The 16,184-nt window shown below is 47.1% G+C and overlaps 1 protein-coding gene across 8 annotated transcripts; it reads right to left on the reverse strand.

Annotated features, from left to right (window-relative positions):
- Positions 1-4,159: 4,159 nt before the first annotated feature.
- LOC147007840 (uncharacterized) lies at positions 4,160-15,028 on the reverse strand. Of its 8 annotated transcripts, none has more exons than XR_015053837.1 (8): positions 14,871-15,028; positions 10,982-11,053; positions 10,759-10,870; positions 9,573-9,758; positions 9,172-9,254; positions 8,335-8,470; positions 6,784-6,865; positions 4,160-4,738 (listed from the first exon to the last, which is right to left on the reverse strand). XR_015053837.1 is itself a non-coding variant. In XM_085866340.1 (7 exons), the coding sequence occupies exons 2-6, from the start codon at positions 11,010-11,012 to the stop codon at positions 6,822-6,824; spliced, it is 480 nt and encodes a 159-aa protein (XP_085722466.1). In that variant the 5' UTR covers positions 11,013-11,053; positions 14,871-15,022; the 3' UTR covers positions 4,160-4,738; positions 6,784-6,821. The 8 variants fall into 8 exon arrangements, 5 of the variants coding, with proteins under 5 accessions (XP_085722466.1, XP_085722467.1, XP_085722468.1 ...); XR_015053836.1 differs by lacking the exon at positions 14,871-15,028 and adding an exon at positions 12,574-12,761; XR_015053838.1 differs by lacking the exon at positions 14,871-15,028 and adding an exon at positions 11,583-11,680.
- Between the last annotated feature and the right edge of the window lie 1,156 nt (positions 15,029-16,184).

The following is a 16,184-nucleotide window of genomic DNA, read 5'->3' on the forward strand; positions in this document are numbered from 1 at the left end:
GGTGGAACCACCCGCCATGATCTCGCCGCAATCCGGTCTCCGAACCTCAGAGAGTGCTGCAATACCGATGTTCAAATGCTTGAGCTCAGATGATAACAGAGACAGGTGATCATCCTCTCTTTGGGATAGGACCTTCCAGGCACCCACCTGAAGGGACCACCTCAGGTTAACCCAAGGAGACCACCATCTGGTGGATGACACCTCAGCCACACACCATCGCAATCTGACCAGGGAAGTTTACCCCGTGGTTTTCCTCCTGCAATCAAGGAATGGGCGTCCCGAAGGCTTTGCCCCAATCTCGTCATCCATTGAGCTGCCCTGCGAAGGGCATCAGCACAGGAGTTACTCCCATGGAGTGGGTTTTCAGTTTTCCTTACATCTGTGGGTTTTGCGGAATGAAGTGTTTTACGGTGGCCGGAGTGCAAATCCCGCCACCAACCTCCTCATTAACAATAACCCAATTGCGGGAGGACGTCCGCAGACAAAGTTGGGCACTAGATATGGATGACGGTTGGCTCACAAGGAGCTCCTCCACCCTTTGACAGATTTTGTTCTTCATCCTGCTTCGTGTCCATATTCATACACCCTCCTCACTAGCAAACCTGGTGGGGGAGACAGCTTAGTCACCGACAACCCGACCATGAAACAGGTTAGTACAGGTGTACATGATACCTGCAGCAAGTCACAGATCGAATGTGGCCTGACGACCATCATATTCCTGGATTTTAACTCCTGCAACACAATGGAACATTGACCTTGCCAGCAGGGGAGATTCAAAATCTGATGCAATTGAAGAAATTCGATCAGTTCGAGTAGTCCTGTTCACAAATACAAACAGCAAAAGTATATTGTCTACCCTGAAAGGACCAAATTGAACAGCTCGGAAGGAGCCAGACGTGCTTGGCCACCATGTACTGCCATATTACCTGGGCAGTTCCAAAAGGATTGGCAATGCTGTTCGCAGTACATCGATTGGTGTGGCCTGCAAGTCTCTGCACACCATCTGTAATGTCATTTTAAAACTGAAGGACCACATATCAACCTTTGACAAATCAGTAGTAGTTTACCATTCATCATGCAGAGACTAACCAATCCTTCATCAGTGAAACTGGAAGGAATTTCAAACACAGGTTGGACGAACACGATGGAGCAGTTAGCCTTGAAAAGGTGACACAGTCAGCCATGGCGCGTCATTGTCTGCAATCTTGAACAGATTTGAATTTGATGGGAGCCGTGTTGTCGACACGACGTCCAACAAATGACACATTGATACTGATGGCGCGGCACGTCAAGAGTCGAGAGGGTGGTCTCCCACCAGAGTAGAGCAGAGCATCAACGAGGCAATTCGACGTTCATGCGATTCAGGTTTGGTGAAACGAAAGCATTCCTCCATTGACCGTGCACACCGGCACCACGTGACCAGAAACGAGGGTTCATCCCTGGAATGAAAGCGGATGCGTGCCGAGACGCGGGGTGTGTCGGCCTGAGAAAGGCCGCTGTGCAGCGGGTGAAACGTCGTTTGAGTGACGCCTCATCTGCTCTTGATTATTTAATTAGCAGATCAGATCGAGTTACAGTTTGATTGGACGCGTCTTTCTTCTTTATTTAAATATATCGATATTTGGTTGTGGGAATGGCTTTTAGGGGTTAAGATTGTGTAGTTTAGAAATAGTTATATCTTTAGTGGATGCATGAGCACAAGGGTGAGGGAATTTAGTCGTGATAAAGGGTTATGCGTTGATATTCTATTGAAAGCGATTGTCTTCCCTCCCTATTGTTTGTGTTGTACCTCTTCTCCCTTGAAACCTTTATTATTTTTTTTAATGTTGTCTCCTTTGTAATCTGTCTTGCACGTCCTTTTGGGGGGAACTGTAACGAGCACGTAACGTAACGAGCGACTCAACGTGGCTCCGAATGGGATGAGAGCGCGGCTACTTCCCAGAGAAAATATTTAAATAGCTTGCTGGAAACACCCGGGGGGCACTGCATCAGCGGCACATCCGCACTCCCAGCAATGATGCAACCGGCAAGTGCAGGCTGCATGTAAAATGGTGGTTAATTGAGGGTCGAAGAAAGGAGAAATCTTGTGTTACAAAACGAACCTGACCACAAATTGTTCGCTTGGCTTGCCGCTCACAGGTGAGGATCGATGGCATTGAGGGTGCAGAGCAGTTACAATGGGTCCAAACGACCAATTACTTGCACTGAATTTTCTGCATTATCATCGGACAATATAAAGGGGGGGAATTCATGTCGCGAGGAGGTTTCTGTTGGGGATTAATTAATGTGATCATTTCACCACATCCGGTCCAAGCTCCACAAGAATCAACCAATCATAACAAAAAACCAAGGCAATGACGTCATCGCGTTCGACAGTTTGGGCGGTGTATAATTACAATATATTTACTTGCATTCCCCACTTTTTGAATTGCCGAGCGAAAACATTTTTCATTTTGCGACTGCGATGTTGTTCGCACAGGACGTCCTGCTTAAAATATTCGAGTGTTTGTGAAAAGATCATCGGAAAAAAGCAACAGCCGGGGGGATTCTTCTTCACGGATATTCGCGCGTCCGTCGAGTCTGAGGCGATTCGCGCTGTTTTTTTTTTCGTGAAGGTTTTCCAGAATGTTCGTTCGTGGGTCGAATTGGATAAGAAACGCCTGTTAAAAACCGCGTTCACTCTCGTTTTCCCATCGTGTTCTCTCAGAAACGCTCTTTTGAGAGACATTTTGCGATATTTACTTCACACGTCACAGGATTATGAGCGATTCCGTGTGTGATACGTTGATTTGTGGCGGGTCCTTTCCCTCCAGAGACCGGAAAGCATCCTAAAGGGGTGGAGCTTCGAGTGATGACGAGGGTTTGGGGGCGTGGCTTAACGTGAAGGACGGTCTCGCTGTTCTTGTTTGCCATATTTGGAGTGTGCCGTAAATATGACGTCGAAAACATGCTCAAACGCGTTTTTTTTCCTCTCAACATTTAGAATGCTTCATAGCAACGTAACCCGATCGGTTCGCCTTGCTGTTTCACCTTTTGGTCCAATTTCGAACGTCAACGACAACAAAAACAAGGACAAATGTGTCCAAGAACAGCACGTTGAAATGGCGGACGAGGAACTACTTTATTCCACGCTGCATATCAATCCGCAAGAGGCTCATGCGCACCGCTTTACCTCCGACTTGGACGGATTCAAACGAAACTCGGTGGACGGGTCGAGTGTGTGATGAGGAAGGATTGGTTCGATTTTGGTGAAGCTTGCCCCGCGTGTTTACACGAACTCACCAATCAATCTGTGCACACCTTTTTGTGCCAGTTTGGAGTTCAGTTAACTGTGAAGCCAAGAAAGTGTCTCCATTGCTGATCACATGACTCTGTTAACAGTTTGAACTTCTTTCACCAACACCTGTTTTGATGTCATGTTTAATTTTTTTTTTTAAAGTCTTTGAGCCTTTCTTATGTCTAATCTAATTGGTCTAAAGGTTCAAAGGGTACATTCCAATTGTAGTTGGAGTCTGAAGGGTGTAAAGTGTCGAAAGGGACTAAAAAGGACTGAAAGTACCACCCCCTCTCTGTCACCCCCCAACCCCAACTCTCTCTCTCTCTCCCCCTTTGTCGTTCTTCAAAGCAAGAGGGGAAGGACGACGTTCTTACCCCATGGAACTGTTTTCCTGACTCCGTTGGACCCGAGGTCTTCCCTCCAGGTACTCACGTCTACTGCAGAAGACCACCACTTCATGGTCTCTCTCATTCCCACAACCGAGCATCAGCGCACACATCGATACCCTGTTCTCACCATTCTCCTTAAGTTGCCTTCCGACCCACCCTCGGGTGCTGTGGATGATCCATCTGTTGTTGTCCCATTGCTCTCCCTTGACACCATTTTGTCCGTCATCCGTTTCTCCCTGTCGTTCTGCTCTTCCATCCACGAGTCTATCAACCTGTATAGTGTATATATCTAAATACTCCCTTTCCACGGACGATGACCCCTTGGCCCACATTCTCGATCGTTGGACTTGAGCAGAAGTTGAGGCTGGAAAGGATCACGCAAATCCCTCTTCAGGTCCACTCTTTGAGACCTTCAACCCCCACTTCCGTCCGTCCTGTTGTTCCACCATCCAATAAATCTTGAGAACTGAATTATAAAACACACCACACAAGCTTTCTTTTGGAAAAAAAACCCCTCTATTTCACAAAGTAGGGCAAAGGCAAAGTCATTTCATGAAAACATGTAAGAGGTGATAAGACAGGTAGGGGTGAGAATTCGCATCGCAAATGACGATGATCTAAAAGTGCTCTGTGGAGGGTTTCCAGGACGACAGTTTGTACATCTTGTGTCTAAAAAGGTCTTGTACATCCTCCACATCAAGATCATTGCAAAAACAACAACAAACAAAAAAAAACGAATGAAACAGTTAACAATCGAACTGCAGAACAACCAGGAAAAATTGCCCACAGTATCGATGAAAGACGAAGAAGAAAAGGTCTTCCGTAGGCCCAAAGGTGTATAACGAAGAAGGTAAACAATTCAAACATTTCACATTAACTTACAGAACGTCAACACTTAAGGATTTCCATGTAATATCCCAGGAAGGCCAAAGAATATCCCAGTGTTTCCAAGTGTTGTTACAAAGTCTCGGATCAGAGTTGCTGGTGGTTTTTTGTGGTTGAACAGACGTGCAAGCTTGGTTCGTTTCACTCTCCTGCTGTTATGTAGTCCGGCTCAACGATGATGAGCATTCTGATAAGAAAACAGAATTGGGGAGGGGGAGAGTGACGTCATAACGATTACAATTATTGAAATAATTCCACAAACACGAAAACGTCACAATTTGTGTGACAAACATCAATGGTTGTGTGACAAACAGACGCGGGCGAAAACATAACCTGCTTCAGTGACGGAGATTAATATAGTTTAGTTATTTCAAGTGAACGTTTTAGAATAAGTGTGAAGTAATTAAATGTTACTAGACGTGCGTCGCTTTTATGTTATGGATGAGCAAAGGTACCTGACATTGCTAGGTAACGCCGGGTCCCTCCTCACATCCCATCCCCTCCATCATCCAAGCCCCTCCCCGTGTATCCTCGCACCTCTCCCCTGTGACAACTGGTGGTTCGTGTATTTATAAGTCATGAATTGTGAGAAAATGACTTTAAACCCCTTAGTGAGATGTATGGTGGTTTAAAATAAATAAATAAATAAGTGAACCTTGGGGACTCAGAGGAGTAGCGTCACAGACAAACGAACAATCGTCTCATTCACTTCCATATAGAAGACAAGCAGAGCCTCTCCGTCGCTTCGCTGATGGACCAATTAATCATCCTGCTTGCCAAAAATTGCTATATTTCCCTCACTATATATCCTATATATCCCCCCCCCCTTTGACAGGCCCCTCCATTTTTGGCGGGAAGGAGAAGGAAAGGAAGACAAATTTACCCGTGCATCGAGTGCTGTAACACCTCCCCCCACCACCCCACTTCCCTGTCCTCAATCCCCCCCACCCCCTTTGCACCCCGTTCGTTCTGACGTCCCTTCGAAGAACCAAGCAGCATGTAGAGCACTCACCAAAGTGGCTTAAGCACTCAAACAAAAACTCCATTGAAACAGTTGATAAAGAACGGCAGGCTTGGGAAGTGATTAGCGATCGCCGATCGGTCATCTTAAACACCGTGCACCCAGAGACGCCCGGAATGTCCAAAAAAATCTGAATTGGACAAATGAACATTTTTTTCAGGCAGGATTGCTGCCGAGGTCAATCTCGAGGTTTAAATTTTGAAATTTGGCTTAGTTTGAGAGATTCTCGAGGTTATGACACGTGCGGAAATGAAATAAAGTCACGAACTCTGGCGTCTCCGGGCGTTTATTAGCATTGCAACGTGTCCAGCGATTCGTAGGCATGATGACCAGGCATTCGAGAAGATGAGTGAGGAAATAATTTTTTTTTTAATCATTGAGAAACCGTTGTGGCCTGTTCCAAGTCAAGGCATTGTTGAGCAGGCCAAAAAACATGGCGAATTAAGATCCAAGCAAGGGAGAGCATGGTGGAGGTGTTTAAATTAAGCCAAACACCCAGTTTTCACTCATTCACTCCCTTGGAGATCCCTTAGTATGCATGCAACGTTTCAGGCTGCGAGGTTTCATGGTTTTGGAGTTATGGAGGAGACACACTGACACATTGACATTTATTATTTTAGAAAGAGATGTCCAGCCTCTCCTAATGTTTGTTTCTGAAACCGCCATCCCTTTTGATCTATTTATTTGGTGTTTTATCCTTCGCAATCGATGATTTATGTTCTTGTCCAGTGTCTGCGAGGCCTGGACGTGGCAGGCTTGGCACGACAATGGAAGGGCTAATTACAGTGCCTTCAGAAAGGTTTCACACCCCTCGACTTTTGTCACATTTTGTTGTGTCACAGCCTGAATTTAAATTTTTAAAAAATTGTCACCAATCTACACAAAATACCCCAGAATGACAAAGAGAAAACCTCACCTGGATCAGGAGCAACAGTCACTCAAACCCCCCGCAGACCTCCTTCGACCCTCAATTTTTTGATTACCTGAACAAACTTAGGTACACCATGGGTGATGAAGGTTGTGGTCAAGTTTCATCGAAGTCACGTGTGTGTGGGATGTTAAAGGCCATGTGGGACATTTGTGCAATTTATTTTCGTGGGCCTTCCAGGCGAGGCCGTTGGCCAAGAGGAATGGTCATTTGGCCATAGGCCATCGAGTGCTGTTTGTTTGAGAAGGAAAAGAACGAGTCAAGAAAAATGGAATGCACAAACCTGGATGATATTGCCGCTATTATCAAGTTGTCTGAGGTCTAGTTCATGCTCTCCCGAACTGGCTGCAGGACAGGAGTGTGATCTGATGGGGATCAATGGGATGAGAGTGGCGAGGAGGACAAATTGGTTCGGGATGATGTTGAGGACAAACGAGGGAGGAGAGAGAAAGCAAAACATGGTTTGAGAAGAGAACTAATGAATGAACTCGAGGTTTGTAAGAATTGTATTTCATAATCTAACAAGCAGTGTTGGATGTTTCCAACATACATGTACCCATACATTGGATGTCGCATACATTGGATGTAGCACAAGGTGTATCCACCGCACGTGCACCTGATTATTAATTACCTTCAACTTGATGGGTACATGTCAGCTTCAACTTCACCTTGATGATCTCATCGAGGTAAACGAGTGACATGGTGGATGAGGAAAGCTTTGAATCCCCCATTCCCAAACGGTGGTTTCATCCCCAACGACTTCCTGAATTTGTAATTGGTTCAGTATTCTGGTGATAACTCACCGACTCTTCACGAAAGACTGTCAAATGGTTAAGGTCCACCAATGACCAGTGCCATCAGGCAGGCCCTCCTGTTATGGTCCGTCTGAGGGACGGTGGAAAACATCGATATCTCGTCCTTCGTGAGAAACACCAGGATGGTAGTTTACAGCTGGGTCATGTTTGAACCAGGGCTTGACAGCTCAGTGCAAGTTCGCAAAACCTTAATGGATGACCGGTAATGTGATGATAAGGTTTCTGGCACAAAGTATCTCCAATAAATCAGAACTGCCCACAGCCAACAAGGTCTGTCTGTTTCTCAATGGAGCACCACTCTCCCCTACGGGCTGGCACTCCAGCATCACATTTATATCTATCTCTGTCTCTGTCTCTCTCTCTCTCTTTGTCTCTCTCTGTCTCTCTCTTTATCCCTATCCCTCTCTCTGTGTCTCTCTCCCGCCTGTTTAAACTTCTACAATCCAGGCTACAATTCTACAATGTCAGTGATAGGCTGACAGCACCACCTCAGCTTCTCTACTTCTTGTTTCTCTTGTCTATGAAACCACCTTCTGATGGCAGGTACATCTTTTTCTCCCCCCCCCACCCCCAGGACTTCGAGCAGGCCGTGCACCACCATCTTGTGTCTCCTCATCCTGAACCGTTATCTTCTGGTTCATCACCTCGCTCTTCCATGAGTCTTCATCTTGTTTTTTTAAAAAACCCCTTTCCCCGTTATCCTCCTAAATACTCAACCCAATGCCCACCTCCATTCCTTTATGCCCCACTTTTCTCACCTGTGGAACTACCTTCCTGAATCAGTTGTGTCGACCTATTCCCTCCAGTATTTCAAGTCCGTTCCTCATCTTCCCCTCAAGCTGTCTGCCATTTCCACAACTGAGTTCAACGAAACCCAGTGAGACCCATCCACTCCATTTTCCCCTCCTTGCGCCATGGATCATCCGTTCGTTGTTCTCCCACCATGTCCCCCATTCTATCTGCCCATCTATCCACAAACTCGATACCTGGGCAAAAGTAAAGCACATAAAACGTCATACCTGCATGTGCCATTTGAACATCCTCGACGTGCACCACTCGATGATGATGAGCACTTTCTCTATTTTCGTGTGAAGGAGTGTTCCCAATCGCATTCAACTCCACCATCGTTTCATCGGGATTATCATATTTATTTTTCTGTGAAGGAATGGTCCTCTTAGTCCAGCCTCATGAGCCCAAAACCACGCACCTTTTGAGACAGGTGTCACGCTTACATCAAGTGTCATGCTTTCATCATAATGTGCACAATTCATACCCCACCCCCTGCCCTTCCCAACTTGCCCTCTTCCACAGAACGAGGTCGGCCACTTCACTAACAGCAAAGTGTAGCTCAGGTGTCATCAAGTAGTTCAGGTATCAGGACCTCGTGGGGAAGAAACAAATAATTTTGCCCAGGGAGCACATGGCGTTTCTTTAGAGAAATCGTTTTCTAAGTGAAGTCCTCGGGCCTAGTCATGGGTGCATCAAACCTCGCCGGTTGAAGGTTCAGTCGTTTCTCGTGGGAATGGTGGGACACCTATATTTAAGCATCACCAGAGACCGATGCGTTGCTATTGCTGAAAGGATGAGCCGCACTGAATGTTGGAGAGAAATGTCGATGAAGAAAAAGGTCATTCGGCCCATCCTGCCTACACGACATTCCCAAAGCCAACTTTTGACCATGATGACGGACATGCCGACCGACGTTGGAGTAATGAAGAGAGCCAATAGTTATGATCATGGTTCGGGGTTTTTGTTTGAATGCGTTCCCGAAAAGCTTTCCCAACGACGGGTCCAAACCTTTCCACTCCCAGGGAAATATACACCATGTTCCCAATGAGATGCAAACAAATCCTTACGAATTTCACCCATATGACAAGACACGTGATGATGCTGACGATGGGGACGAGAAAGGTGATCAGGCTGACAATCAGACGTAGTTCTGCAAGAAAAGAAAATGAATAAACACAAATCAGCTCTTCATGATGATGGACATTTACATTTTGTGTGCCGAAGGTATTTATGAAAAAGAACTGTTCCACAATGTCACCTTCACAATGTGGAACAGCACGGATCGAAGGGGTTAAAAGGGATTTCACTGGAAAGTTTCAAATCAGTTCAAAATAGAGAAAAAAAACCCCTGAAATTAACAAAAACACAAATCAACACAACTCTCTTGAGAATGTTAACGGGTTTCCTCCCGGGTGGGGTAACTATCAGGGTTGATAATAGTTGTGTGACGTCACAGGCAGGTCCTCACTTTTCGGAATGGAGGTGGCATTTCCAGGCAGAGAGCCCACACCTGTCGGAATGGAAGTCGTGCTGTTGTCCGGGATGATTGAGATCCTCTCAATGGGGCCGATGAAAGTTGTTGGTGTTGTCGTTGATACTTTTTGGATTCTTGTCCAATTCCTGTTGTCCGTAGTCTGCCCAGCACAGAGTGTCACTGCACAACAGGTGCACACAGGTTGTCTGCACGAGCACACCGTCGCTCGAAACACAAATCAAACAAACTTTATACTTGATACAGCGGAGAGTAATAAGTTCTACAGTCGAGTCTGTTTGTAATGAACAAGTACGGCGATTACACAAAGGATTCACACCCCTCGACTGTTGTCCCATTTTGTTGTGTTTCAGCCTGAATTTATTATGGTTTAATGTGAGATTATTTTTTCGTCACCAATCTGCACAAAATACCCCAAAATGACAAAGAGAAAACATGTTTTGAGAATTTTTTACAACTTGATTGAACCTGTCGTAACGCTCACCTGGATCAGGAGCAAGTTACTCAACCCCCCCCCCCCCCGCAGACCTGCTTAGACCCTGAATTATTTGACGTCGTGAACAAACTGAGGTACATCACGGGTGATAAACCCATTTTGGGGGATTCGACCCACGGCCCGCCCGTAGACCCCTTAATGAGTGCAGATTGTGATGCGGACGACACACTTTGGTACATTACGGGTGATGAAGGTTGTGGTCAAGTTTCATCGAAAGTCTAACCCTAACCCTAACCCGAACCCTAACAACCACACTGTCAACTGTGGGACCTCATCCAGAAAGGTGTGCTTCTCTCTAAATCACGTCCAATCAATTTAATTGGCCACAGGTGGACTCCAATCAAGGTGTGGAGACATCTCAAGGATGATCAAAGGAAGTTGTATTGCACCTGAGCTCAATTTGGAGCGTCGAAGCAAAGGTGTTGAATACTCACTGACTCAAGACATTTCAGATTTTTACTTTTAATTAATTTGTAGAAATTTCTTAGACATGTCTTCACTTTGACTTCATGGGGGATTTAGTGTCGATCGGTGACAAAAAAAAATTTAAATTTAATCCATTTTAAGTTCAGGCCGGAACAAAAAAATGTGACAACAGTCGAGGGTGTGAATCTCACCTGCTCTTGGCGAAAGACACCGTAGGGTCTTTTACGTCCACCGACTCACGTTAGCAGATTGGACAGCCGGCTAAACATGCGTCTGAAGCACGATGATGCAACACCCCGCTCAAGAATCACCAATTGGACGGTTTACAGGTGAATCGGGAATCGAGCACTGACTGGAGAGCAACAACGTGAGTGTGTTTCCGCTGCACCACTCTGTCGGACACCTGTCAGACACCTGTCGGACACCTGTCGGACGGTAAATTATTACAGGAAATAAAACTTACCTGTGAGCAGCAGAAACACCATCATTCCCATGTTCACAGGGCAGGTGTACCTCCCCCAACACCACGTGGTCTCTGTAACAACCACACCACGTGATATCTGTAACAACCGCACTACATGGTCTCTGTAACAACCACACCACGTTATCTCTGCAACAACCACACCACGTGATCTCTGTAACAACCACACCACGTGGTCTCTGTATCAACCACACCACGTGATCTCTGTAACAACCACACCACGTGATATCTGTAACAACCACACCACGTGATCTCTGTATCAACCACACCACATGATCTCTGTAACAACCACGAAACATGTTCCCTTCATCCCCGTATTCCCAGTGTGGAGCGATGACCCCAATGGTGTTTATCTCATTCCGACAGGACACATGAACCACCACGAGACTCCATGTAACACGAGTTAGTCTCCCATCCCTTACTCGGCGGCCATATTGATTTTACTTCACGATTTCAATTCAATTTAATTGAACGACAAACGACACGTGACCTCTTTGTCTCCTTTTACTGTTTGTCCCCGATTTGTGAGAAAATCTAACAAGATGAGGGAAGTCGGGACATCAGGAATCCAGGAATCATTCACCGCTGGGTCAAGAGAAGCTCGAACTCGAGGGGCGGAGCTTCTCGTTGGGAGCGCGTGACGTCACATCACGCATGCGCAGTTAGAGCCCCGCCCTGAGTCCGGGACATGGAGCTCGCGAGCCGGTTCACTCAGAATTATATAAATATCGAGAACGGACACAGAAGAGGAGACTCGAATTATCTGTTTATTTTAACTGAGAGGATTGAAGGACATTGTGGTGAATTGAGGTGAATTGAGGGACATGACGCGGGATCACATGTTGTGCGTCTCGCGGAAAAGGGGAGGTCTCCGCGGCACGGGGTGATTGTCCCCGGGGCATTGCCATTTACATCGGCTGTTCACTTGGTGCTCGTTGACTGAAGGTGCTCATTGACTGGTGAGAATGGAGATTATATCGAACTCCGTGCTTACGCGGATTTATTCTGCGATGATTAACTGCACATGTATACGTTACTGCTTATGTACTCCTAGCTGAACCTGTATTCCCCGGTGTGTCCGCAGAAGCGGCTCCAATCAAATGGAATAAAGCCTAAACTCTGAAGGTTCTTCTCTCGCTCTCACTTCATCGTTTTCATCTTCCCCACTAACACGTCACGTGACCAGCGTTTCCCTCTTCCCCGACTTACACGTCACGTGATCATCGTTTCCATCTTCCCCAATAACACGTCACGTGATCATCGTTTCCCTCTTCCCCGACTTACACGTCACGTGATCATCGTTTCCATATTCCCCACCAACACGTTCCGCCAACTTTGTTTGAATCGCTCCCACAAGGCCCCAAACGATTCGGCTCCACAGTTCCCCCGAAATCGTTTCCTTCACTCATTTTGTCTCCAATTGTTTATCTTCAAAATCCCAACGGTCACTTCCAACATCCTGAGGACCTTCAGAGTTGTTACTGAGGGTGAAATGAGCATCAGAATCCAAGGTCGACGACTATCCGATCAAGGTGTGACGTCACGGGCGAAATCGTAAATCAACCCTCTCTCACCTTTTTCATCCACACTGTGATTGGCAAGCTGCCAATCCTTGTTGTGAGATGAAGCCGCCGTGGAGAGAACACCAAACCAGCTTGTTTCACTCACTCGTTCACTCTTACCGGCCTTATCTCAGCGCTCGGATATCAAGCCATCATGGCGACCACGCCCTCCCTATCCCCCAACGTGTCTCATTCACGTCCTGCGCCATGGTGACCACACCCCCTCCCTATCCCCCACGTGTCTCATTCCCGTCCTGCGCCATGATGACCACACCCCCTCCCTATCCCCCCACGTGTCTCATTCACGTCCTGCGACATGGTGACCACGCCTCCTCCCATTCCCCCCGACGTGTCTCATTCACGTCCTGCGCCATGGTGACCACGCCCCCTCCCATTCCCCCCGCGCGTGTCTCAGTGACGTCCCGCACCATGGTGACCACGCCTCCTCCCATTCCCCCTGTCGCATTGACGTCACACGTATTGGTGACCACGCCCCCTCCCATTCCCCCCGCGCGTGTCTCAGTGACGTCCCGCACCATGGTGACCACGCCTCCTCCCATTCCCCCTGTCGCATTGACGTCACACGTATTGGTGACCACGCCCCCTCCCATTCCCCCCCCCGCGCGTGTCTCAGTGACGTCCCGCACCATGGTGACCACGCCTCCTCCAATTCCCCCTGTCGCATTGACGTCACACGTATTGGTGACCACGCCCCCTCCCATTCCCCCCCCCGCGCGTGTCTCAGTGACGTCCCGCACCATGGTGACCACGCCTCCTCCCATTCCCCCTGTCGCATTGACGTCCCACGTATTGGTGACCACGCCCCTCCCATTCCCCCCGCGCGTGTCTCAGTGACGTCCCGCTCCATGGTGACCACGCCTCCTCCAATTCCCCCTGTCGCATTGACGTCTCACGTATTAGTGACCACGCCCCCTCCCATTTCCTCCCCACGTGTCTCATTCACGTCCTGCGTCATGGTGACCACGCCCCTTCTCTAACCCCCCGCGTGTCACATCGACAGCCGCGGCAGGGTGAGCTCGCCCCCGCTACCCCCCCCCGTGTCTCATTCACATCCCGCGTCATGGTGACCACGCCCCCTCCCAATCCCCCCCAGCAGACGAAGGATCTTTTCTAGTTTATTCTCGGCATATTTCACCTTCGTTAACGATTTATTGATCAAATGACGTCATATTGTACTTCACAAACATTCTGCTCTGTTCACCCGATCGTTTGCGTGAGCTCGTCTTCCATCTGCCGAGAAGTCAGCTCACCACAACCTTCACCAGACAACCTCTTCTTCTTCTTCTTCTTCTTCTTCTTCTTCTTCTTCTTCTTCTTCTTCTTCAAAGGGCACGATTATTCCCACGGTTTTGTGGGCGTGGACGGTGGGGGGGAGCTTGGTTCAAGTCTTTCACGAACCGGCTGGCCAGGCCTGACGTTCGCCTCAGGTTCGGGCAAGAATTTAGAATTTGGCCAGGGTGCCGGAGATAGCTCGCCTACTCTTCGCGAGTAGGAAACGGTGGTGTGTTTAACGTGAACCAACTCATGTCAGCAGATGGGACGCCCGGCTTAAAGGCGGCACACACCCTGCCCGTGAAAGGCCGGGATGATGGTTCATGGCTGGTGCAGGATTCGAACATGGGCTCGACAGCTTCGAGGCAGCGATCACGTGGTTATCTGTGTTTGTGTGTTTTCAGGACCACCCCGAGGTGGGAAGGCACCTTTGTGCTCCAAATACCTATGACGTCATGAGCATTCCAGAGTGACCTTCAAAATGAAGGTGAGCATGCTCATGCTACAGGTAGGGAGATAACCAGAGAGGCTTCAAAATGAAGGTCCCTGGTTCGAGTTTCAACATGCCAGCGGTTTCAATCACGTGACCGCAATAAAATGAGGAGAAAAAGTTTTTTTTCTGAAAGTAATTTCTCGAGGCGGGGGGGGGGGGGGAAACAAAGACCCCATGTTGCCCAGATGTTCGTGCGGGATGAATGTTACCTATTAAGGGTTAACACCTCTCCCACAACCTGTTCCTTTTTACATTTGTTACGAGTTACTCGTTAAACCGTTAGGTAGTTATCAAAAAAAGCGCCGTCACCTCAACGTTTGAGTAGTTTTAACAAACGGGTATAAATTAATAAAACGTTAAACACGATTTGTCTTTTCAAACGCATCCTCATGACGTCAGAATTACGTCACAATAAAGAAAAAAAGAAGAAGAAGAAGCGTCAATTTGAAGCAAATTGTTGTGTTCGTGAAGATTGAAACACCAAATGTTAATGACGAGTGTTGTCGTTGTCATGGAAACGTACCTTGTTCACTTTTACAATGTACACGGACTCAGACGTGAGATGTTCCGTGTACGAAGGTGGACATGTCCGTTTTATATAATTAATTTAAAGTGTCCGTGGACATAATAACAATCTCTGGGAGTTCCCCCGGCGGTCTCGCTCCTCGCGGTGTTTCACGATGAAGACGAATTTAATGTTTATATTTACCTCACATGAAACGTGTGTGTGACGTGTCGACATGTTTGATGATATTTGAAAAGTCTGACGAACACGGAAAGGTTTTTTTTTGTTAATGAAAGACCAAGAGATCTTCCCTACTGTGTAAAACGTGACAATTCACGTGTGCCTTCATTGGGCGGTGTATATTAGATCGCTGCTGCGATCGCTGCAAGCAAAACATGCATCACCTCGTTTGAGTTGAAATCAAAATGGATCTTTGTTTCCTCAAAACGGTTTCGTTATTTGAATTGTGTCCCACAGGTGTGTATAGTAAGGGTGTGTACCACAGGTGTGTATAGTAAGGGTGTGTACTACAGGTGTGTATAGTAAGGGTGTGTACCACAGGTGTGTATAGTAAGGGTGTGTACTACAGGTGTGTATAGTAAGGGTGTGTACTACAGGTGTGTATAGTAAGGGTGTGTACTACAGGTGTGTATAGTAAGGGTGTGTACTACAGGTGTGTATAGTAAGGGTGTGTACCACAAGGTTGTATAGTAAGGGTGTGTACCACAAGGTTGTATAGTAAGGCTGTGTACCACAGGTGTGTATAGCAAGGCTGTGTACCACAAGTGTGTATAGTAAGGGTGTGTACCACAAGTATGTATAGTAAGGGTTTGTACCACAAGTGTGTATAGTAAGGCTGTGTACCACAAGTGTGTATAGTAAGACTGTGTACCACAAGTGTGTATAGTAAGGGTGTGTACCACAGGTGTGTATAGTAAGGGTGTGTACTACAGGTGTGTATAGTAAGGGTGTGTACCACAGGTGTGTATAGTAAGGGTGTGTACTACAGGTGTGTATAGTAAGGGTGTGTACTACAGGTGTGTATAGTAAGGGTGTGTACTACAGGTGTGTATAGTAAGGGTGTGTACTACAGGTGTGTATAGTAAGGGTGTGTACCACAAGGTTGTATAGTAAGGGTGTGTACCACAAGGTTGTATAGTAAGGCTGTGTACCACAGGTGTGTATAGCAAGGCTGTGTACCACAAGTGTGTATAGTAAGGGTGTGTACCACAAGTGTGTATAGTAAGGGTTTGTACCACAAGTGTGTATAGTAAGGCTGTGTACCACAAGTGTGTATAGTAAGACTGTGTACCACAAGTGTGTATAGTAAGG

This window comes from Eptatretus burgeri, chromosome 24, assembly GCF_056783735.1.
Source record: "Eptatretus burgeri isolate ZD-2024b chromosome 24, Ebu_testis_v1, whole genome shotgun sequence".
Classification (NCBI taxonomy): domain Eukaryota; kingdom Metazoa; phylum Chordata; class Myxini; order Myxiniformes; family Myxinidae; genus Eptatretus; species Eptatretus burgeri.